At 34.7% G+C, this 26818-nt stretch overlaps 1 protein-coding gene across 1 annotated transcript in view; it reads left to right on the top strand.

Annotated features, from left to right (window-relative positions):
- Lama2 (laminin subunit alpha 2) overlaps positions 1 to 26818 on the top strand; it is a 547138-nt gene that overhangs the window by 238384 nt on the left and 281936 nt on the right. The window contains exons 11-12 of the mRNA XM_048354062.1: positions 9779 to 9919; positions 13111 to 13284. Coding sequence (XP_048210019.1) covers positions 9779 to 9919; positions 13111 to 13284 — 315 coding nt within the window. The remainder of the gene's footprint in view (positions 1 to 9778; positions 9920 to 13110; positions 13285 to 26818) is intronic.

The following is a 26818-nucleotide window of genomic DNA, read 5'->3' on the forward strand; positions in this document are numbered from 1 at the left end:
ATGACTGATATATAAATGCCTTGTTGAATTGACATGGGCACTGCTTTTAATTCCTTCCATTTCAAAAATGTGGATAATATAGTAAATGAGCTATAACACATTTAGATTCAAGAAAGAAAGAAAATTTCTAAATTTGAGGCCAATGAAGGAAATGTAAGTCGAGCATAACATCAAAGATGACCAAATAATAAAATGGTGGCCTGTAGGTAGGAAGATAGCCTTAGTTTTAACATCAGGGCCAAAGTTAGAATGTTCTCACTAGTGCTTGTAAATAAGGCTCCACACCCACAGAGGTACACTAAAACTGAACTGACTCATACAGATTTAGTGTTTTCAGGGTATCTGTTTTAATTTTGAGGTCTTTGATCCTTTTGGAATTGATTTTGGTGCAGGGTGATAAAAGGATCTAGTTTTAGTTTGTTGCAGGTGATGAACCAGTTTTGCCAGCACCATTTGTTAAAGAGGCTATCTTTCTTCCAAACTATTGTTTTAGCTCCTTTATCAAAGATTAAGTAGGCGTAGTTCTGTGGGTTCATTTCTGGGTCTTCAATTCTGTTCCATTGGTCTTCAGGCCTGTTCCGGTGCCAGTACCAAGCTGTTTTTATTACTGTAGCTTTATAATACAGCTTGAAGTTGGGCATTGTAATTCCTCCAGCACTGTTCTTTCTGCTTAGGAGTGTTTTTGCTCTTTGTGGTCTTTTACTGTTCCATATCAATTTCTGGATTGCTTCCTCTATTTCATTAAAAAATGGTGTTGGGATATTAATGGGTATTGCATTGAATTTGTAGATAGCCTTTGGCAATATTTCCATTTTGATTATATTAATCCTCCCAATCCAGGAGCATGGGAGGTTTTTCCATTTCTTTAGTTCTGACTTAATTTGATTTTTCATGTTTTTAAAGTTCTCATCATAGAGGTCTTTCACTTCTTTGGTTAAGGTTATTCCTAGATATTTTATATTTTTTGAGACTATTGCAAAAGGAGTTGCTTTCCTGATTTCAGACTCTGTCTTCAGGTCATCAGAATATAGAAAGGCTGCTACTTATTCCTTTAGTGTTTTCAGGGTATCTGTTTTGATTTCGAGGTCTTTGATCCATTTGGAATTGATTTTTGTGCAGGGTGATATATAAGGATCTAGTTTTAGTTTGTTGCATGTGTTGAACCAGTTTTGCCAGCACCATTTGTTAAAGAGGCTATCTTTCTTCCAAACTATTGTTTTAGCTCCTTTATCAAAGATTAAGTAGATGTAGTTCTGTGGGTTCATTTCTGGGTCTTCAATTCTGTTCCATTGGTCTTCAGGCCTGTTCCGGTGCCAGTACCAAGCTGTTTTTATTACTATAGCTTTATAATACAGCTTGAAGTTGGGTATTGTAATTCCTCCAGCACTGTTCTTTCTGCTTAGGAGTGTTTTTGCTATTCTAGGTCTTTTATTGTTCCATATGAATTTCTGGACTGCTTCCTCTATTTCATTAAAAAATGGTGTAGGGATATTAATGGGTATTCCATTGAATTTATAGATAGACTTTGGCAATATTGCCATTTTGATTATATTATTTCTCCCAATTTAGGAGCATGGGAGGTTTTTCCATTTCCTTAGTTCTGCCTTAATTTGATTTTTCATGTTTTTAAAGTTCTCATCATAGAGGCCTTTCACTTCTTTGGTTAAGGTTATTTATAGGTTTTTTATGCTTTTTGGGGCTATTGCAAAATGAGCTATTTTCCTGATTTCAGCCTTGGTCTTCGGGTCATTAGCATAGAGAAAGGCCGTTGATTTTTGAGGGTTTATTTTATATCCTGCAACTTTGCCAAAGTTTTGGATCAGCTCTAGTAGCTTGGGGGTAGAGTCTAAGGGGTTCTTTAGGTATAGGATCATGTCATCTGCGAAGAGAGAAAGTTTAACTTCATCTTTTCCTATTTAGATCCCCTTTATATTTTCTTCTTGCCTAATTCCTAGAAAGGCTGTTGATTTTTGAGAGTTTATTTTATATCCTGTGTGTAGCCTGTTTGTATCCTGTGTGTATGTGTGTCCGAACTGAGACTTTAACTCAGAATCTGGACACTGTCTTTTAACTTTTTTTTTACATTTCATTTTTTATTTTTTATTTTTTTAAGTTTTTATTATAAAACTGATGTACAGAGAGGTTACAGTTTCATACGTTAGGCATTGGATACATTTCTTGTACTGTTTGTTACCTTGTCCCTCATACCCCTCTCCCCCCCTCCCCCTTACCCTTTTCCCCCCTGAGGTGTTCAATTCACTTACACCAAACAGTTTTGCAAGTATTGCTTTTGTAGTTGTTTCTCTTTTTTTTTACCCTGTGTCTCTCAATTTTGGTAAGCTGCAGGTTACTACTTGAGCCACAGATCCGTATCTGGCCTGCCTGCCTTCCTTCCTTCCTTCCTTCCTTCCTTCCTTCCTTCCTTCCTTCCTTCCTTCCTTCCTCCCTCCCTCCCTCCCTCCCACCCTCCCTCCCTCCCTTCCTTCCTTTCCTGGTTACATAGAGATCAGAGTCTCACAGACTTTCCTGCCTGGGCTAGCATTGAGCCACAATTTTCACATCTCTGACTTCTTAGTAGCTAAGATTATAGGCATCAGCCATCGGTCCCCTAAAGCATCACTGAATTGCAATACCCACAGGCAGACTAATTTCTCAGAGATATTGAGAGAGAGGTGAACAGTCATTTAATAAAAGAAACAGCTAAAATGATTAAGATAAATGTATATGTATAAATGTATTGTTCGATTTTGAAACCTGCAGGTGAAAAATTGTCATAAAATTATCATTAGTTGTTCCATATTTTTGTGGCACATATGTTCAATAAATAAAGTTTAAATACACTGTATGATATATATTAATTTCAAAATAATAACTACAGGAACAATGGATGATATAAATGGAAATTAAATGGGAGACAATTCCATTTAAGTATATTTAAACAAACATACAAAGTATATTATTTCCTCTAGGTTGTAAATAATTGCTATCATATTACCTGTACTTTCTCATTCTTTAAAATAATTCCTAATTTAATTTTTCTAGAGTTGAAAGTATAGGGTATTGCAGATACAAACAAATGCAAAAGAAATGCCTTAGTATAATACTAGCCACACTATTATTTTTATACCTGTTTACTCTTATAGTCTTGTTAAACCATAATATTAATGGACATGGTCCTCATTATTTTTCCAATCATGAAAAGAATAATTCAAAGCAAAGTATTTATGAACCTTATGCATTATAAATTTTTAACTTTGTTCCTTCTTAGATATTACAAGAGATGAGTCAATGTTCAATATATACAGTCTACCCAAAAAAATGCTCTTGGATTTGTTTTTAAGTACTTTATGCTAGAAATTGATTCTTTTGTAGTGTTGTTCAGTCATTTGGAAGGCAGAATTTGATAAATAATATAAATTGACCTTGATCTCAGTGGGAACATTTGCTTTTATCAAAGCAAGTTTTTTTTTTTTTATCAAAGCCTTAGTAAAAGAGTAAAAATCAAAGTCTGAATTTCCACCTTGTTTTGCTTTGTTTTTTAATGCATTTTCCATTAAGTCCCTGCTAGCCCACAGAATCATGTGATTTGGACTTGGATTACCTTTCTAGAACGTAAGCCAATCAGTATGATCCTCAAGCCTAGCCTACTGTAACAAGAGTCCTGCTAATTCAGAATGTGTGTGTATGTATGTATGTACATATATGCACATATGCATACATACATATACTTACTATCCTCCTTTTAATATTTAATATCTTGGTACTCTGGCTTACCTGAAACAAAAATCGTGTTAGCTATCCTTGATTCTTTCCCTTAATAATTTTCTATTCACTAAACCTCACCAACTTCTTGCCCATAAATCCCTGTTTATCCTGGCTGTATATGGAATAAAACCCAGATCTATAATGTGCATGTTTTTCATAGCTCAATAGTTTCTGAATGAAATCTGATTTTGCTGCCTTAGAATTTTTTTGGCATATTGACAACATTAAAAGCTCAGCTAGTAAAAAGTGAAAACTAATTTTCATTTATTCTTTTTTTTCCTCTAACTCACCAACTATCTTGATTCCAGCATTGGCACAGTGCGTTAGAAGAATAAACACTCAAAAGATCTGCTAATTAGCTAATTATCTTCCATTTGTTAATTTTTTTAATACTAGAATGCAATAGATTGGATACCATAATGGAAGAAAATGTGAAATTGACTACATAAATGTAGTCAAAGCTAAGCATGACTACAAAATTTCTAAAGCAATTAGCATGAAAAATAACATAAATTTCACAGCAGATATTCTGGGTATCTTTGTCAACAGAATTCCCAGTTGGCGAAGCATCACTGTTGAACATGTCTTGCTGAAGTTGTTCCTAATTTATGAGGAGGAAATTGCATGATAGAGAAAACAGGAAAACCATTGTGACTATTTCTCCAGAGAGAACCTGTGCTGAGAAAACTATAGCAAAAAGAAAATTGATGTCAGTCCAACAGACTCTGACTCCAAGAACTCAAAAATAAAGGAATCTAGTAAGGTTTAGAGTAGAAAAAAAAAGAAATAACAAAGAAATGAAAGACAGCTATCATAAAAGTATAGTAAGAGAGAGACCCAACATATTTAATTAGATATTCAATGGAAATATGTCTAAAATAAACATTTCTCCATTAAGGGATGAAACTTGATTCTTAATGCACAAAAATATATTCATTATTCATAGAGGAGAGATACATTCACACAACATAACTTCATATATAGTATATTTGCAGTACTAAAATTTCAAAGTGGAGACGATTATGAGAAAAGTGGCTCAGCAGATTCCTTAAGGACATGATGATGACATGTACATTGAATAGACTGAGAACACAGTTCTAAAGCAGAATGATACTTTAAAAAATATTCTAAGTTCTTATACAAAGGGGTTCCCCTACAGCATATCACATTATGAATGTAATGAGTCTTGATCAGTAGTCACTCCCATTCATTTTCTGCCATCTCCCTCAACCCAACCCATCTTCTCAAGTTACCTGTTAGAATGATACTTTAATATTACAACATGTAAGAATATAAACATATTTAGTATGTGGTATGTTTACCACGAAAAATAACTGACAGTTACTGGTTCATAATTAATGTTGATATGATTCATCAAAATAATGGTCTGCAAACAATGAAAGGTTTAGAATATTAATCCCTAGAGTACTGGAGCATTCTGGAAGTTTTACTATTTCCATAGGCTTCAATGTAAGAATTGTCATTTCCTATATAAATTACAAAGAATGATTCTATGGACTCTAAACAAATAAAGTATTAAAAAATGAACCGATGAGTTTCCTATTGGAAATGCCAAGAGATTTAATGGGGCAGATACCAGTTTGTCTCGATAAACAGTTAAAACACCTTTGTAACATTTATCAACTATGTTAGTAGTATTTTTTAAAGCTGACCAATGAAAATAATGACCCAAAATAGAAGAAGCAGTCATTAAAATAACATTTAGACCTGAAGTAAAAAACTCTCATTGTTATGTTCAACCCCACCATTCTCACTGCAATAATTTGATTTTACCTTTCCTCCCTGCTACACTATCATCCTTGGGATGCCAATTTCCTGTTCCTGCTGCTATCTCCCAATGTAGCCTATATATAGTTGCTCATTTATGATTTCATCAGTGAAGGAGTAAAATAAATAATAAAGATGTAATGGAAAATAATGTACAGGGAACTTCCTCATCATTTTTATTAATAGCCAAGAAAATTAAGTTGTTTAGAGATAATCTTTAAAGTAGATGGTTCACTCTAAGGCTATGAGCCAATCATTGAAGTTCTAGAGGATCATCAAAAATGATTCAGGAAAGCAATCATGGGCTGAATCATAAGTGTTATGAGTCACCGAGAAGTTTTGTAAAAGTAGTGACATCCCAGGAGCCCACAGGCAGAATTAGGACCCAGATACATATGTCAGCATGAAGGTGCTAATGATATAGATAATTACATAAGCATATTACAAAAAAGGTAAAAAAACACTTGCCTCTATGAAGATGTACATAAAAATCTTGGAACATCATACCTCTGTGTTAAATTGTGTTATTCTCTATTATATAAAATCAATACTAATCAGTTTTTAAAATATGTTTTTGCAAAAAATGTTTCTCAATCAATTCTTCAAGTAATAAATCACGTAGATAGATATGTATTCTCTCTTCAGTAAGTTTGATAAAGGGAAAAAAGCAAGAGATGTCTCTAGTTGTCTGCACACACACACACACACACACATCTAGGAAGAAGAGTTTTAGTTGGTGAGTTCGATTTTCTCTTTGACTCTCCATTTCCTGCCGATGTCAAGAGGACCCTTAAGTCAGCTGTAAGGAGTGATAAATGGGTCATCTATCCAGCATAGTTACTGCTTTCTTGTGTTTTAATATTTATACTAACCTAATAAACCCAAAACCTAGCAGTTTTGAACGGGATAAATTGACTTCAGTCTGATTAAGAACATAACTGCTTTTGAATGATTTAATTTACTTTATTTGAGCACTACTTAGGTAGATACTTCCCTGGGTATCTTCACTAATGATTAATGAAACAGGCAATACTTCAAGCCAGAAGAGATTCAGAGAGCTTTGCTCCTTAACAAGGTCAATATGTATCTATGAAAAACAGAAATAAACTAGTGATAACTGATTGGTGCAATTGAGGCATTTGCTTTATTTGGATACGGTCTTATCATTGGCTCACTGTGACCAGTTCAATCTCAGCTGCTTGAGATTGCCTGAGATATGACTATCTATTACAACAATATGCTTCTAAATTAGGCTTGCATCTAGAGATAAGGATTTGAGACTATAAATATTGCATGCAAGTTACAAAATATAGGGATTATTCAAGGAATTTAAGAGAATAAATAATTCTAATTCCCAGTGACTTATACAGAGATATAATTCTATCTTCTAACAAAATAAAAATTTTAAGCCAAGCTTCAAGGTTTAGGCAAAATTCTACTCCTGCCAGAAGTTTCCTGAGACCCTCACAACAAGCCTTCTTCTTTATGTTCATGTAATTTATTTAGTTGGCACACAGTTACCATATTCTAACTTGCATGGAATTTCATTGTGAGTGTATCTTTTTAACCCAAAATGACACTGGCTTTTCAAGACAGAGCCATTCACTCATTCACCTTCCCAGTGCCTAGACATTCTAGCCTAATGTGTGGCTTCGGGTTATTAGATTAAATTGAATATGCAATTACTTAATCATAATTTTTCAAGGTCCTATTACCAGGCTAAATTGGAGGTAAGGAAAATGTAACTAATGTCTAAAATTTTGTAATTATTGAATTCAGTCTGAATCTCAGGGGAGTGCTTTTATTTGCTTTTAAATGGATGTGACCGCAAAGAGTAGATTAGACTAAGCAGAAAAGAACACAGTGTACGGAACAGCTGTCCTGTGTTCTCAGTGGAAAAAAGCTAAATTATAAAGAGGTTTCATCTTCACTGTCTGGGTACTCTTTTGAAGATGCTCTTCAACTTCAGCACTTGGAAAATTTATTTGACCCTATTGGTCTGAAATCAGCTTCATTAATTTTGCTGTCATCTGTCATTTCAAAATAGCTAGAATTTAGCCTAAAAACACTAAAACTGGTGAGAATGACAGTACTTTTGTTTGCATACACTTGGACTAGTCCTAGATCAACCCTTGCTAAGAATTCCTCATTAACAAATTGACATAGGAGAAATTGTAGATGGGTCTTAGAAATGAAGAGCCAAACAGTACACTTAAAAAGACAAGTTCTCTTGGATCTAAGGGGAAAACTCTTAATTTATTCTTACAAATTTTCTAGGGTCTGGGAATGTGGCTTAGCATTAGAGTGCTTGCCTAGCCTGCATGAAGCCCTGAATTCAAACCTCAGGACTGGCAAAAAAAGAAAAAAAAAATCTATTCATGTTTTACACTTTTTCTTATGTCGTCTCATATGTTATTAACCATATTCTATCTCTATTTTTATTTTTAAATATTTTATTAGGTATTTACTGTGTGCATATAACTTTGGCATGCATTAAAAACACTATCATAACAAACAGTACAAGAAATGTACCCAAGGCCTAACGTATGAAACTGTAACCTCTCTGTACATCAATTTGACAATAAAAAAATCACAAATTAAAAAAAGATTTACTAAACATAATAAATTTGTATAAAGCTATCTCCCAATATACCAGGAAGCCTATTACTTTCTGAAGAAAATAAATATAAACAAGGTAGGATTCCTATCTTGGAAATGACTGCTATGAATAGCTAGAAAGAACAGTCTTTGAAACCTAGCTATGTTCCTTGTGGTTATATAAAGCAATGTTTAAAACACTACAGAACAGAGCAGAAAGAAAAGTTTGTTCTCTAAGGAAAAAGCAAACTTCAGAATTAAGATAAAAGAGGAAACCTAAGAAAAGGAGAAATTTGGAGTCATGCACATGTAAGGAATATTGAAACTCTGTTTCTTAGAAAACAGGAAGGATTCTCGTGGAAGTATTAGTTATAATCAAACATTTATTAAATTGAGAAAGTATACCCTTGTAAGTTTTTCATTATATAGTGAGTTTATATTGGTCTGAATCCATATTATGGTTTCATCTAAAGCAAATAATTTCCTAGTATACTGGAACTAGAATTAATGAAGCCAATCTAAGGAGCAACCACTGAACAAGAACAATTAATTTTCCTGTGATATCACCAAATAACTAGCTATACCATGTGAGAGGATACATTGTAATAAAAATTAATGGGGAAGAAATTCTCCTTTTCTACTTATTCTGGTCAAGGAACTATTACAACTATAAACCTAGTTGCTTTACATGCCAAATACATATACTTGTCTCATATGTATGTATTCTGGTGTGTAGTATAAAAAGTATTTTATTAGCAGTATAATACAAATATTCTATTATATACCTATATATAGTTCAATGTTTTTAGTTTCACTGTGTTTGATGATGAAGTGTATCAGTGCCAGAAGGGAGAAACTAATTGGCACCATTTTCTTCAGACTAACTCTTATTTATCATGATATTGCCTCCACATTCTTAAGCTATATATGATCAAAGACAAAAGAAAAAGGAGAGTAATAGATGTTTAATGATGAAAGAGGCAACATTGGTGAAGAGTCTTTGTATTCATATACAACTTTTGTTGAATGGCAATTCTTTGTACAACTACTTAAAGATAACAAAATAAAAATAATAAAACACAGTGAAATATGGGAAAAAAAGAACACCAAGAAGCCTTCATTTGGAAGGACTTGTCAAGAGTAATTTTTTTTTTTGCCAGTCCTGTGGTTTGGGACTCAGGGCCTGAGCACTGTCCCTGGATTCTTTAGCCACAGTGCCACTTCTGGCTTTTCCTGTGTATGTGGTGCTGAGAAATCACACCCAGGACTTCATACATGCTAGGCAAGCACTCTACCGCTAAGCCACATTTCCAGCCCCAAGAGTACTTCTTTTATAAATTGAGAAATTATACCTCCTACTACCGCTTGCAGGTTTTTTTTATAGAGTTAGTATGCATTATCCTTCATAACTTTAAACACAGAAGATCTCCTGTAGTCTTTACTTTGAGTATAGCTAGAAAAATGAAGCATAACATTATAACATATATATATACACACTTTGAGTATAGTTGAGAAAGTAACATAAAGACTATGTGATCAATATTTCTACTACACAGATGTATGTGTCCTATGATTATTAATTTTGATGGATGTGTCTTCTGGTTGTTAACACACTCTCTCTTCACAGGAGAACGTTGAGGGAGAAGACTGCAGTCATTGCAAATCCGGCTTCTTCAATTTGCAACAGGATAATCAGAAAGGCTGTGATGAATGCTTCTGTTCAGGGGTTTCAAACAGATGTCAGAGCTCCTACTGGACCTATGGCAATGTAAGAGCTACCTCTCAGTCGCCATGATGTTCTGTGGGCCCCATCTTTGTTACCGTATCAATTCTTTGGGAAGAAATACTGAAGATTGATATAGTCACCAGGAAAAAATAAAGAAGCTTTCTTCAATGCTATTTGTATGTCTTTGCCCAAAGCTATTGAGGTTTAATTTGTAATAGTGTAGTCTAGAACCTCTTAGCATCTGTATAGCGTTTCTATATTAAGATGTTATAAATAAGAGGAAGTTGTTTTCTTTTTTTTTTCAAATTTTTATTATCTTACTGATGTACAGAGAGGTTACAGTTTCATACATTAGGCATTGGATACATTTCTTGTACTGTTTGTTACCTTGTCCCTCATACCCCCCCCTCCCCCTTACCCTCCCCCCCAGGTGTTCAGTTCACTTACACCAAACAGTTTTGCAAGTATTGCTTTTGTAGTTGTTTGTCTTTTTTTTTTTTTTACCAATACCAGTATACACGGTTTCCAATATACTCAGATAAGATTACAGAGATAGTGTAGGTACAACCACAGGAAGGTGATACAAGAACATCATCAATAATAGAAGCTACAGATACACATGGGACATTGAAAGTAGTTACAACTGTGATATAACAGTTGTCTCCATAACATGGAGTTCATTTCACTTAGCATCATCTTAGGTGTTCATAAGGGTATAGCTATTGGGCCTTGTGATGCTCTGCTATGACTTGCCTAAACCTGTACTAATTATTCCCAACAAGGGAGACCATAGAGTCCATGTTTCTTTGGGTCTGGCTCACTTCACTTAGTATAATTTTTTCCAAGTCAGGAAGTTGTTTTCTTTAGTTTAGTTTTTGTCAGTCCTGTCCCTTGAGCTCAGGGCCTGGACACTGTCCCTGAGCTTAATTTCTCAAGGTTAGTGCTCTACTACTTTGAGCCATAGCACTACTTCCAGTCTTTTGGTGGTTAATTGGAGATAAGATTCTTATGGGCATTCCTGCCTGGGCTGGCTTCAAATGATGATTCTCAGATCTCAGCCTCCTGACTATTTAGGATTTCAGACATGAGCCACTGGTGCCCGGCTGAGGAAGTTCTTTCTACTTTACATGCAGAATACCTATTACCCATTAATCTTTTGCTATGATTTGATGCTTCCTGGTCCTTTTCAATAATGAAAAGGACACTACATTTGGACAATGTCTTCAATACTAGCTGATCTGATAATATTTGGATTATTACTTATTGAGTAGAAACATAGAAGTAAATATATCTTTCTAGCTCCACTGGTCACTGTGTTCTCTACTTGTTTGTGCAGAGAGTAGTTCAAACTGCTCTAATAAAGGTAGGAGGAGAATGGCAATGGAGAGAAATTTCAGAGAGTGCTGGACTTCACAGCACAGAGTGCAGGAAACAAGCCTTAGGAAGAGAAGCCGAAACCTGAATTTCTGAGCTTGAATATGCTGACACACGATGTATTTTATGTAAAGAATTACTGATAAGTTAGGAGCAGTGGGGTGACATGATTAAGGTTGTGTTTTACAAAACCTGCTATTAAAAAAAAAACCTGTCTCCCAAATACAAACTTCATTTTAGCTTTAATCAGCTAACTAACGTCAATTTTTTTCTGCCTCAGTTGCTTGTAAGTCAAGTTTGAGACATTATAAGTTATTGCTGATAGTAATCTCCCATCTAGATTTAAATAGATGTGTACATTATCCAATGTATTGTTCTGAAAATAGACTATGAAGAATCAGCAACACAAGGGCAAGTAGTCCAACTTCTTTTTGTTTATAGAGGCCTACTCCACTGTCCTGACAGCTCTCTGTTGAGGTATTAAAGTTTTAGAGCTTAGCCAGGGGCACATGCTGGGAGCATCTAAGCCTTGATTGCCAGTACATAGGTCCACTGAAACCTATTCAGTAGTATGAGGTGCCTAATGGGTCATGTAGGAAAGGGAAAAGGAGGAAGAGTTGTAGTACCTATAGCCTAACTAGCCAATGAGTTGTTGTTTTTTAATCTTCTCCCTATTTTTCTGTCAAACAAAGCAGTCTTATTCCACAATTTTGGAATATGCGGAATAAAATAGCCTCTACACGAATGGAAAATTGTTAAGTATTTCAGGCACATGGTGTTATCATTTCCATTTTGCTCCTCTGCACCCACAGCACCTAGCTAAGCACACATGTCTAGTACTGATTGCAGTCGCTTGCAGCCTCAGTGAAAACCATGTTGTTCTAACCAGATCATGGTTTCAATTCAATGTATAACAGTGTGCTGGTCCTGTTTGGAGTGTAAAAATGGGAAAGTGACTCTTTATTCTTCTTTTAAAGCAACTTCCTTGTGAGTATCACTGTTGGAAATGAACTTTACAATTGGGGGAATGGGGGGAGGAGACAAGACAGGGGGAAAGGTAAAACTGGAGAAAATGACAGAGGGGGAAACAATGTCTGATAAGAATTGAACTCATTTCCTTACTTACATAATGGTAACCCGTCTGTATATCATCTTTACAATAAAATAAAAAAATAACTAACTAAAAATAAAAATCAGAACTGTTAGGATAGACCTATATAAGAGCAAAATGAATACGTAAGAAAAGAAAACTTCCTTTTCTAGTCTAGGGGTCTATACTGTATGTCTAAACAGCACTGCTGGCCCTAGGGGAAACAATACGTACAATATTGTTGGCTGTTATTGCAAGATTGATGGACTCCAATGTCCTTAAGCTTTACAGCAGAATTGTTTTATAATCAGGAAGAGAGGAAATATTGAATGAAAAGCTACCTTTCAAGTAATTGAATATTTTTTCCCCTCAACTTTACAAGTACATATGCAACTCTTTGGGGATATTTTGTTTCCTCTAACAATAAGATATTACTAATGAAGTGGGAAGAGAAAGAAATTCAAAGTCCATTTATTTGCCCAATTCAATGACATTATAGTATATGTATAACCTTGAATATGTTTTTATTAATGCAACATCCATAAATGCTGATTGTTATATAGTGTCATCAAAGCCCTTAGAAGCATTACAAAAATGCCAGTATACTCAGACATATGATGAGTTTGATGGTATCCACAGCACTCGTGTTATTTAAGTGTTTGTCTTCTTTTTGCTTCACAATAATAAACACTACAACGAATATGAGGAAGAAAGGAAGCTGATGTTTTGTGTGTGTGTGTAATTTATGACAATGTGTGTTTTCTCTAAGGTGCAAGACATGCGTGGTTGGTATCTGACTGACATTTCTGGCCACATGCGAGTGGCTCCCCACCAGGATGACACAGACCTACCTCAGCAGATTAGCATAAGTAACATGGAGGCCAGGCAGGCCCTGCCCAGTGACTACTATTGGAGTGCTCCTGCTGTGTATCTTGGAAACAAAGTAAGTCTTCATGGTGCTTGAATCTTGCTGTTTTGCTTGATCTGACCAATCACAAGAGTGGGCTTTATTTGGAATTTCTTTACAGAAACAGGAAATCAGATACAAACTATGTTGGATTGCCAAAAATCAGCTAAATCAGATCAATTGAACATTTTTCCCATGTCAATTGGGTGTAACCCATATATCAATGAGTCAGTTCTTGATATAGTTAGAATAATATGTAAGAGTTTTAAGTAATGAACAAGTGAATGAAACCTCTAGGTTATTTTCATGAAACATAGTATAAAAATTGAGGGGTAGAAAAGTTGTGCTCTAGTAAATGATACTTAGTGGAATTTGTCTTTTCCTATTCCATTTCAAAACTGACATGGAAAGCAGGTACTTATTCTCCCACCTGGTATGAACGTTAATTGAAAAAAGAAATTTATTACATAACTAATTGAATGCTTGCTATGAGGCTTAGGTAAACAACATATTTCCTGGAAATCAGACAGAGAACTATCTTGAACATGCCAGATTGAAAGCAATGTTGTTAAAAACCTACTCATGTATCTATAAAAACATACACAGATAAACAAATTAGCAGCCTCAGAAATACAGGCCTTGTCACTTATGGTTATTTTTCTCCTTTTACTTTTGTTTTATTTAAATACTCAGAGGATATGCCACTTGACCAAATAGTCTATGAATGCAATGCATAATGATTAGTGTCACCCCTACAACATTCTCACCCCTCTTTGACCAACCTCTCTCTTTTCTTAGTTTTGTGTGCAGTCTGGAATCGGACTGCAATTTCTTCACCTTCTCCTGAGTCTTGGCCCAAACCTTGACCTCAACTCACTCTAAGATGTACCCATTTCATAGTGTTGATTTTGTTGGGCTTTGACCTAGTCTTTCTAAAAGATTATGCTATTTGAGCTCTCCATAGAGTTTATTATACTTCAGATAATTCATTTGTAACCATTTGTATATTGTTCAAAGTGTTTACTTATGGTTGTTTTTCCACATTATTGATTAGCTCTTTCTGGACAGGGCCCTTGGTGCTTAGAAATTTATTTTACTAAATAATTGGGTGAAAACTAAGTTTAGTGTCTTAATCAGGTGAATATTTCCATGTGCTTTGAGAATTAGTACCTTGCCAAGTATTAAATTGTCTTATTATTACTAAAGTAATAAAGTATTTAATTTTATAATTATTAACACTAGGGTTTGAACAAAAGGCCTCTGAATATTCAAGAGAGTGCTTAACCACTTGACTACACAGCCTTTTTGCTTTAATTTGTTATTGATATAGTCTCATACCTTTGCCTAACTGTCCTTGGACCATAGTCTTCCTACCTTTGACTTTATAGTAACTCAAGATTACAGAAATGCTCCTTGACACCTGGCTTGTTTTGAGTAGCCTATTGTGCTATGATCAGAATGCCTTGGACCAAGATCTTTGTATTTCTACCACTTAGTTAACTAGTTCACTGGAATTATAGGCATGAGCTATTCTCCCCATCCTCGTGTTTTAGCCTCTTGTCTCCACCTTCCTAAATTTCTTAATTATGCCGGAAACTGTGATGAAAAAAGCTTCTTACTGAACTCATGAATTTAAATCAGATGTAGCATTTAAGATAATAGTGTTAGTTTGATGAAATCTTCATTTGTTAAACAAAGTATATTTATTAATTCTTTTCCATGTCATTTAAATACTGAAATTGAAATACACTGTATCTCATATGCTACTCAATGAATGGGAACTGGTGATTTTAGCTGATTGAAAAGTGTTAAGTCATAGCTAGGTTCTCGTTTCTAACAGGTTTCTAAAGGCTATTACGAAAAATGAGTAAATGAATAAAACAGGTTTTCAATGAACATGTATTTTAAAAGAGACAGCATATGTTGCATAAAATTCAATAGCTGTAATAAAAATCCAATTAAACTTTTATTTGCAAAGCCCTTTACAACAAGAAGTCATTTCATCCTATTCTATTTAAAAACCTCCTATATCCTCAACAAGAATAAAACAGCACATAAGTTTCGAATTTCTACTGCTTAACATTGCCAGAAAAATAAAAATAAACTGTTACTTTTTTTCATTTTACTGTTCAGCATTGCTCCAAGAAGAGTCTTGGGTCAAAACTAAATGAGTTTTAGAGGTTTAACTTTTGAAAACCAAGGTAAAATTTATTTAAAGATAGATGATGATAATAATTTTTTTAAAAAACAGCTGTATTTTCTACTATTTCTTCTTTGGTCATATGCTTTTTCTTTCTGTTGGCTGAAAATCAATCTGACAGAAGGAAAGCAAGCAAATGGGATATTAAATAGCATCAGAGCAAAGAATTTGGACATCCTGCTTGTCATAGTCATCAGCTTCCAAAGATAACTTCCCTATCTTGACTGAACTGTTCCTTACTACCACCCACAAAGAAGCACTTCATATTCTACTACAAATTATTTTCACAAGAAAAAGCTGTGCTTATCCATACTCCAGTTCCCATGAACAAAATGGTGGTAACAGAGTGTGCAAATTGTTTGACTATGGAAGACATTTTTTAGTGTAATATGGAAGCCCTCACTTGTTTACTGTCAGATGCCCCAGTGTGAATGAAACAATTTGCCTTAATAACTGAACCATATAAATTTTTGATACTACAATAATACTGCAAGCTCTCAGAAATTACCACACTACATCTTAACTGTCATGTCACATCACGTAAATTATAGTCATGATGACATGCTTAGCTTGCTTGATTTAATATCTTGCCAAGGAAATGGAAAAATTGTAGGGCCTCGTTTGCAAATTCAATAAAGCGCTTTCTAAACAGTTAAAGCTCAATTCTATACCAGAAATTGCTATTTGACTCTGAGCCATTGCAATAACCTGACAGTAATAGTATATCAAGATACTAGCCAGCATCTGCTTAAATGTTAAATTTCATTGACATCTATGAGCAGTAGGTTTGTGGACACACAATGACTCCTCGACTTCTTTTTGGTGTTAATTTCTACGTTGAAAAAAAATATTTGTGTTAGGCCATTAGCAGTTCCTAAATATTTAGGAAACTAATTTTCAAACATTTTCATAGTCACTTGGTCAGTTCAAAGGATACTTGTATCAAAAAGGAGAGAGGCTGTGTGCATGCCTTCTAATGGGGAAGTCAAATTTTGCTATAAGGTAATTATTCAAGAAGCCACATTATGAAGGGCTGAATCTTGGAGTCTTTATTAGAGCAATAACAGTCTGCAGGCAGCCAATTGTTACAAAGGCCTGCAGCTAGCAAATACCTTAACACCATTAGGAAACAGGCCAGAGAGGAGAGAAAGAACAACAACAACAAAAATACCAATAAACCAACTCAGCTCCTACAGTTGTGCCATGGTTACTGGAGACGAGTCAGGAGACAGGAGACAGGATGGGAACACGGAGAAATGTGACATGGAGTCATGGACACTGAGCTGGCCTGACCCTAAATAGGTTCACAGGAAGCTCCCAGTCCCACGCACTTGATTGACAGGTTCACTGACTATAGGCCAAGTGCCTACCCCTGTCTGCAAGGATTCAGGAATACCCATCACCTGGAGGAGGGGGGAATTTCCCTTCCTCTATGAATTCTGGCACACCCATGAAGACAAGCATGAAGACCCTATAATTCACCATGTGGCCAATGATGGTGCTGGCCAAATCTGACCTCCTTCAGTTTCTTTCTTCCATTCTTGCAAGCCTGACCCCATGTTATAAAATTATTCCCACATGGTAGGCATTTTGCTAATATGCAAGTCTGTCTGGGTATAAATATAACTCATGAGTGCAAGCCAAGTTAGTAAAGCATGGGTTTTATCTTGTAGAATATATTTGTGCTTTTGCTCTATGGAATGAGGAAGTATATGTAAATGATTATAAAAGTGTGTGTGGCTAGCACATGAGACCCAGAAAATCTCAGCGTATTTTTGGACTACCTATAAAAATATCTCATGATCTCAACTATGAATTAATTCTTCCATAGTAATCATGATCTAAAAAAAATCTCTTATGTGAGTGAATATTTGGCACAATTAGCAATTTATTTTTATGTAAATTTTCCACCTCTTTCTTGGTAGTCAAAGTAAGTGAGCCACCCACAGGTCTGAATAGAGGCAGCATTTTATTTTTAAAAGGTTTGGTCATGGAGATGCTTGGTTTCTAAGGCATTTGTGTAAGCAGGCACTCAGGCAGAGGAGGAAAGAGCTAGAGGAAAAAGAATTCTGACAGTTATTCAAGAAACAGGTTGGGAATTTCAGAGATTGGGTAATTTACTACCTTAGTAAACAAAATGCCCCAGGAACACTGAAATAGTCATTTATTTAAGGTTGCCCTAGTGGTCCAAAATATTACAGCTTCCAAAGCAATTCTGCAGTTGGAAAGTTTTCAGAAAATCTAACTTGGCCCGTTCAACATTCCCATGAAGGTTTGAAATTCTGTCCCTGAACATTATTAAATTAATGTGAAGTGACTTGTTCTTTACAAAATGAATCTTATTTTACACATTATATTGTCTTTCTTTTGCTAGCTTAGAGAAAACTTTTTAAAATTGTTTCCTGTAGCTGCCAATAATACCTATATAGCCTGGCTTAAGATGGGCATTCTGAGAGCCTGCTGACATAATAGCACTGGCTTCTGAAAGTAATCTCCAGTAAACTCCTTGTCGTACTTGCTTGACTTTCAGTTCTACGTGGAGGAACACAAATTACAACTGAGGATTTGAAGGAGCTTGAGGCCTCAGATTTATAGAACAGGATAGTTTTATCACATGAAGGGAGTTCACCAAATTTTCTGTAGTGGACACTGCATACTTACCACAAACAATTTTTTAATGTTTTGATTGTTTCTCATAAATGGCCTGTAAGTCGAGATATGTGTGTGTTTGTAGATGATTTCACCTTGACTTTGTTAAATTCAAACTCTCAGAAAGTATGATCCACCCTCCTCAATGATGTCATTAGTACATGTGAGATTTATTTTTGCTTTATATCCCCCAAATTATATAGACGTGGAGCTTAAAACCCTCTCTACCAACCCACAATTCAATATAATTTAAATCTTGGATTAATTAAGATCATTTTTTTTCTTATTTATTGTCAAAGTGATGTACAGAGGGGTTACAGTTTCATACATTACGCCTTGAGTACATTTCTTTTACTATTTGTTGCCTCCTCGTACAGAGACAGGCATGTTTACAAAAGTAAAAAAGGATAAATCAATGGGGGTTGTTTTTTTAAAAATTTATTTTATAAATCAAATCCTATCAAGAATTATTTGGAAATTCAGTAAGACTAATAAAAAATGTCCCTACAATAAACCAAATGAATAGCTAGGGGTAAATGAGAAAATAAATATTAGAACACATCCCCAGAAAAACCAAGTAATCATTTGTCAGTTATAGTTATTAGGGCTCCCCATGTTAAATTAGGTCACAAAGGAAGATTCAAGGTCACATACAGAAAATTCTCTTGAATATCTTTTAAAAGGTTATCTTGATAGTTCTCTAAAATTATCAAGCATTAGTTATCATGTTTCAAATTATAACATGAAAGTGTACTTTAATATTCATATATGTTCCCCTGTTTCCACTGTATGCAATGAAAGGTAATAGACACAAATACCAGCTTTTACAACTGAAGAAACAAAAAGTAGGGGAATATTTAGATTAATAACGTGGTGGTGAAAAATGAAGACATTTATTTAGCAGAAGTTTCAATATGCCTTTGCTTGTGATTCAGTTTGCAGCAAAGTAGTTTATACCTATAATGGTATGAATCTATTGTTCGGAACAAAAAAGACAATGATTATCCTAATTCTGAACATATGTGGATTTCTTTCTCCATCTCTATCAAGATACACAAACAAAGTCATCAACTCCTAAACAAAGAAATAGAGCCATGATTAGAATCTAGATGTGTTAATCCTTTCCAATTAAGGTTTTTTTCAAACAATTATGTTTAATTTTTGTGAATTAATTAGCTTTCAGGTCACTTCTCCAAAAGAAAGAATATAAACAAAGAAGCAATAAAACAGGATTTCATGTTTCAAAGCTCTGGAAAGATTAATCAAGTAAAAACAGGGTAAAAGCACACAAAAATTTTATAAGTCAACAAATTAATAAAGGTGTATTATTAAAATCTGTATATCATAACTTAATTTGAGAAATTTAGAAAAATGAAAAAATTGGGAGGTGAATACAACTTAACAAACTGATTCAACAGAGTAAAATCTGTACCATTTTTAGTCTTATACAGTTTTACAAACTATAAAAAAAATGGAAAAAAAGAAAATACTCATGAAAATTCACTCATAAAAATAGATGTAAGTACCTTAAATATTATCAAGCACTACTGTTATGAAAATTAATAGACTAACATAAATAGTGACCTATGAACATATGTCAATGTCTCAGTTTCAAATATCCATACTCTAGGAATGTTAGGTGATGTATTTTTGTTGTTTAAACTTCTCAGCCTTTGATATTTTGTTTTGGCAGTCCAAGTAAACTAATATATACACAATATAGTCATCTTTTAAAATTCCATAATTTTCATTCTTGGTACAATACATAACAAGCAAAATGTTAAACCTCTCTATTCTGAATGAAGTCACAGAAGCAGATATGAACAAGTCTAACAGTCCAAAAGAAAAACGAACAACAAATATGCATGTAAAAATGGTTCTTAACTAGGTGAAACATCGTTCAAACTGTTTCATCATATGCTAACAACTGTGAGAAATCATTTGATATATATCATATAAGAGAAGCAAACAAACAGATAAATAGAAAACGTAGTGTGCTCTATTACTAAAAGTTTAAAGAGGAAAACAACCTCAGAAATTGATAGTTGAATATACACCAATTTAGAAATCTCCACCAAAGATACAAAAGCACATATTGTTAAATGTTTCTCTTCTGGGAATTTAGCCTACAAGTGCATATACATGTGTGTGAAATGAGGTATATGTGAAGATATTTCAGAAATGTGACAGTGATGAAAATGTCCATCAATGATATCATAGTTAAATAAATTTTGGTATATCCATGTAATCAAACATTGAAAAAGTAGCTAATTAGAAATCAAGTTGTATATATACATATGTATATATATGAATAACAAGAGTTATATATTTTTTCTTCTTTATTGTCAAAGTGAAGTGCAGAGGGGTTATAGTTTCATGTGTAAGGCAAGTACATTTCTTATCCAACTTGTTACCACCTCCCTCATTTTTTCCCTCCTCCCCACTTCCTTCCCTGCTCATGAGTTGTATAGTTGGTTTACACTAATTTGTTCTGTAAGTATCACTATTGCAATGGTTTGTCTTTTTATCTTTTGTCTCTTGATTTTGGTATTCCCTTTCACTTCCCTAGTTCCAATACATGTATATATAGTATCCGGGGTACTAAGATCAGCTACAGTAATAACAGAGGTAAAACCACAAGAAGGGAATACGAAAGAAAAAGAAAGGTATGGTTTCACATAGCATGTTGAAAATAATTACAACAATGATATACCACTTATTTCTATAACTTGGAGTTATATTTTTAAAGGGTTAATCCTAGATGTAGAATAATTTGTGGGCATATATACCCATATATAAGACTATCATATGTTTTAAAGTGGAGAAAAAGTGATACACACACACTCATATAATTATAAAGTGACCTGGCTAACATTTGAATATAAATTGAGATTAATTTTCCAAAGACTGTCCAACTGTACCCAATCAAAAACAACATTCTACAATTTGCCAAGTAGAACACTTTAATTACAAATAATTTATTTTTATTTATAAATTTGGTTTGTTATGAATTTCTACTGCACTCTTCTGCAGTTGGTTATTAAAACTGTTTCAATGTGATCCCTGAAGTATCAAGTGCTGGGTTCTATCTGCAGAACTGGTTGTCATACTTAATTAACCACAAGGATCAAACAGCAGTCTTATCTTTCCATATTTCTTCAGGAAGTTCAGTTATTTGCAGAAAGGCCTTCAGGAAATGATAAATATGACATATGTATTCTCAAAGTGTCTTATCACTTCCAATAGTAGCAGCTAACTCTTACTTTATATTTCTAAGACTCTTCTTTCCTATTTGCCAGTGTCTGCGATTCCAACCAGCTAATATCTAACACTTGCCACACTGAAAATGGAGCTACATGATAGGACCCCAATCTGAAATGTGATGAATTATTAAACAGGTAGTTTGTGGGTGATTGAAAATTACCTGCAAAAGAGTGCTTATCTCCTTGAGGCACATCGAAAGCTAACAGAATTGAGCCAATTAGACTGACTGTCTCTTCAATGAGTTGTGACCTATCAATGGTAATAGCTTATTATGATGATAAATGAACCCATCTCTCAAGCTGAAGCCTCAGTACACACTTCAGCAGTTTCTTTGAATCATGAAACCATTACCTCTCAGCTTCAGATCGACAGCAGTGACAGCGAGGAGCAGAGAGCACGCATGACTAGACATGGATGATTGTTTTACTCAGATGAATATATTTACAGTGATTTCAAAAAACCTGGGCCTTTCTTGTGCTTTCTGTGTGATACCTGAAATATTTGTGATGTACCACTTCATTTTCTTCATTAGAAAGAAACCCCTTCCTGCCTGTAACATTCAGAGATAAGTGTATTTAGGTTTCTAGTTTGTTTGTTTGTTTTAATTTTGGTTTGTTCCTTGCTTGAATCTCACTGTTGTCAGTCTCTTCGTTGAGTAAAATTTCAGAATAAAAAGTATTTTCTGATAATGGAGATACATTTAGTAATATGACTAAGTCTATTTCAGAAAAAAAATTTCACCCATTGAATTTCAGTTTAGTTTTCATGTGTATTAGAGCAACTACTCAAAGATTCCTTTTTAGTTGTAGAGAGGGTTTATAAAGATCAATAGTTTACAAATCATTCAATTGTAAGTGCTCTATTTTATGTCAAGACTTCTTTAAAAATTACTGGTTTGATCATTTCCAAACGCTACTATAGTTGTCTCTTTGATGTTATTAAAAAAAAGAGAGTGAGAAAAATGTCTATTTTAATAACTAAACACATTTTTTAGATTCTTGACAAACCTGAGGTAGATTTAGCTGTCCACTTCCAAAAACATACTTCTGAAAGTACCTATTGGTCAAACAAGACAAAGTTTATGACATTATTGACATGAGGGGGAATAGCATTTCTACAGAGCTGTAATAGCAACTTGAAGATGAAGTGGGGTCAATGGATAAAGTTTGTGAGCTTAGAGGAAACATTGAGTGGTTTCAAGATTGATTCTTATATGGCTGGAAAATGTTTGTGACTAGGCCGAATTTATGATACAACAGCTTTGCATTTGTCAGCAGAATGAAGCACAGGTCTTGAATCAAGTTGTGAAGAGCCTCGTTGCTATTAGTCTTTAAATAAACTATCTGGGTTTGATAATGTTCCAAGAGCAAATTTCTCTTAGATGGTGCCCATAGAATTTTTAATAATAGATATTGCAAAGTATGCTTACTCTCAGCATTGTCAAATATAAGTATATATTTATTGGCATGGGTAGTTGCATGCAATAGTGGTACTTAACTGGATGTCCTGGATTCTGTTCCATTGTTTATACAATACAAATAATATTAAAATTTATTTCAGAGAGCTATTGTTAGGATTAACTGAATTAACAAGTATGCAAAAAGATGCTACAAAAATAATAAACACATAATATTTGTTATTATTAACTCCAAGTATGCCTTAGTTCAGGTTGTATTTTATTTCACTGAGAATTTAGAAAAGCTTTCCCCAACCATATTCACAAAGAAAAAAAGAGAAGAGAAGTAAAGGAGAAAGATAAAAAAAGGAAACATGATGAAGAAAAAAGGAAGGAAGGTGAGAGGATGGTAAGGTGGGAACAAGACAAAGGAAAAGGGAAAGTCACGAAATAATGAAGAAATGGATCAGGAAAGGGAAATGGATAGAAATCTATTGAATATAGTTTTTCAGGCATTTAGGTGACCAAGTAACTGTCTAGCAGAATCTTCATGATCAAATTCATTAATACATGGCTTTGTTTTTAAAGCGATGTTTAAAGATTTGCTTAAAAGTGAAAATACTTTATTAGGTGCTTTCCTTCAAAACAAGTTTAGAGGTAAAATTTAATTCTAGTAACATCTAATCTTAATTCTCTTCTTGATAAGAAAATCTTTTGAAACTAGACACCAAACAAAAGAATAATTGTTGCTTAACACGAGCTAGCAGATATGTGGAAGATGGTGGATAGATTACGTGTTTAAATAAGAATTTACTTCTGGCTCACTTCATTTAGTATAATTTTTCTCAAGTCCTTCCATTTCCTTACGAATGGGGCAATGTCATTATTTCTTATAGAGGCATAAAATCCTGTTGTGTCTATGTATCACATTTTCCTGATCCATTTGTTTACTGAGGGGCATCTGGGTTGGTTCCATATTTTAGCTATGACAAATTGTGCTGCGAAGTGAAGTGAGCCAGACCCAAAGAAACATGGACTCTATGGTCTCCCTAATAGGGAATAATTAGCACAGGTTTAGGCTAGTCACAGCAGAGGATCACAAGAGCCTAATAGCAATGCCTTTATGAACACATAAGATGATGCTAAGTGAAATGAACTCCATGTTATGGAAACGATTGTTATATCACTGTTGTAATTACTTTCAACATGCCATGTGAAACCATAGCTTCTATTGTTTATGATCCTCTTGTATCCCCTTACTGGGGTTGTACCTGAACTATCACTGTATCTTATCTGAGTACATTGGAAACTGTATATACTGGTATTAGAACTAGGAAAGTGAAAGGGAATACCAAAATCGAGAGACACAGGATAAAAAGACAAATGACTACCAAACAATACTTGCAAAACTGTTTGGTGTAAACCAACTGAACAACTCATGGGGGGAGAAGGGAAGGGGAAGGGGGAAGGGGTAATGAGGGAGGAGGTAACAGTACAAGAAATATATCCAACGCCTAATGTATGAAACTGTAATCTCTCTGTACATCAGTTTGACAATAAAAAAGAAGCTAACTAAAAATAAAAATTAAATTGGGAAAAAAAAGAATTTACTTCTGATTTGACCAACTACAAACTGCATGTCTGGTTAGGGAAAATGAGAACTATGCTAAGAATGAAACCAACAACAGCTTGAGTTCTTATGCCTAGCCAAAACAATGTTTAATCCCACAGCCTTGACTCAAGCCAAGAAATAGTTTTAAACTAAAAGAGACAAGTCAGGTGAAAAGGTTAAGCAAACACACCGAAGAAACACCTTTCAAAGCCTAGTTGTGGGTTTAGGTCTGATGGCTGCTGTTTATAAATTCTAGCTGCTTGGAAAGTAGAAATGAAAAGAAAATACTGAAACCCTATCTGAAAGAACAGGATGGGCATGATAGCAAATGCCTGTCATCCCAGATATGTAGCAAACAGAAGCAGGAGGATCGTGGTCGAGTGGTTTGCTCTGAAGGTTGATACATTAGCCATTCTGCAGCCATCATGTGGAGACTTTGTGAGAAATGGAGAGACCCTTTCTGGATTCATGCAGAAGACCTCCAAAATTACCTGAAAATCAACATTTTTATCACCTTTCCCAATTGGTTGTTTACTCATAAAATGCAAGAGCTATTTTTTATTATTGCTTTTAAAATTCTTGGTGCCTTATTATCTGTAGATACTTCTAGATATTTAGCCTTTCCAAATTGAAAACAAATATTAGCATATGCTACAGGCCGAATTTAGTAGTTGACTTTATTTATTTATTTTGTGCTACTGCTAGGGCTTGAATTCAGGGTCTGAGCACTGTCCCTAGCTTCTTTTTGCTCAAGGCTAGCACTCTGCCACTTGAGCTACAGTGCCACTTCTGGCCATTTTCTGTGTATGTGATGCTGAGGAATCAAACCCAGGGCTTCATGTATACGAGGCAAGCACTCTACCACTAGGCCATATTCCTAGCCCAGTAGTTGACTTTCTTATCTAATAGTTTATCATATTCAGGGGTACCCTAATATAACACCACTAAAGGCAATAGATATCCAAATTTATGACCAATTTTATTACAAACAGAAGTGTACACATACACATTCATGTAAGATGCAAATTATCTTTAGTAAGCAGCTGTTTCCTTTTAAAATAGGGAATCTAAAATGCAATGCCATTCATAGCTGGAATCACGAAGAAAGAAAGAGCAGGAATGGAATGTCACCTTCCTGAATATGGTACTTTTGCTGTTTGAGGTCTGCTACCTGTAAATATCAATATAGGCATCAATCTTAATTCCACAGGGCCTCAAACCCTCCTACTGGGGAGGATAAACATTCCTAGCCACATAATTTTTCTTTTTTCAAATACAATCTTCATGAGAACATCCAGATCCAGAAAATAATTCTGGTGGGTGAAGAGACACTTCTGATTACAGCTGGAGATGGGAATGGCAGGTTACAGTGAGCCACAGGACAGATACAGGATTATGGTGTCTAGCAGGGTCAATTTGGGGTCATACAGGAAAATGGTACAGTACTGCAAGCCTGGACTTAGGGATTTTACCCACATTTGTGTCTTCATGACAGTATCTGGTTTCCCCCAAAGAACTCTGAGGTTTGGAATAACATGGTGTGAAAACAAAGGTATACGGTGGATTAGAAAGTTCTACTGCACACTTAAAAGTTGGCGATTCTAACAGCAAATACAATCATAATCAGTTGTCTACTACTAGCTAGGAAATAATATCCTCACTAAGTATGGTAAAGAGACAACAGAACAATAGTTTCAAAGAGCACAATTTCACTCAGGTAGACTCCTATCTCTGTCTAGACACTCAGAGAAGACATCCAACAGCCGTTGATAATGTAAGATCTGTCAAACAAAGCAACTAAAATTATTCAATACATGGAACTGTAGGTGTTCAGGCCATATCACTTCTTACCTAGATTACAGAAAAGGCCCTTGAACCTTCATCCTACTTCCTGCCTCCCAACTGTCAACTATTATTCACGTATATAATTAAAAAGACCTTCACAAAACTCAAATTTTCTAGTCCCTTGCCCCTTTGAACAATTGCATTGAAATGTATTCCAGACTGGAGTTCCCTGAGCTGCAGAAGAAAGCTTGTGGTCCAGCCACTAAAAAACCCTCAAATATTTAGTGTTCTCTCGGGCTTTTCTATGTCAGTATTCTTGTCTGGAATTCCCTTGCAGCACTTTCTTGATTGACTGGTTTCTACTCAGCTTACAACATGCTGTTCAAGTGTTGACTGAAAGAACAAAGTCTTCTGATCTCATCCCCTACCTTCAGCTGAGTTGGGCCTTGCCCTTAGATCTACATGTGGAGATAGCCCTTTAAAAGTCTTTCACTAAATGTAAGTCCTACAAACTCTATTCCATTTACCTCTGTACTTTAGAAGCCAAAAAAAAAAAAAAAAAAGCGACAGAAAGCATAAGAACTCAATAGTACTAGTTGAGTAAATATACAGATATTGTGTGAGCCATCTTTATGTTTCTAAAGAAAAGCAAGGAAAAAAAAGA

This window comes from Perognathus longimembris, chromosome 9 (assembly GCF_023159225.1).
Source record: "Perognathus longimembris pacificus isolate PPM17 chromosome 9, ASM2315922v1, whole genome shotgun sequence".
In the NCBI taxonomy this organism is placed as follows: domain Eukaryota; kingdom Metazoa; phylum Chordata; class Mammalia; order Rodentia; family Heteromyidae; genus Perognathus; species Perognathus longimembris.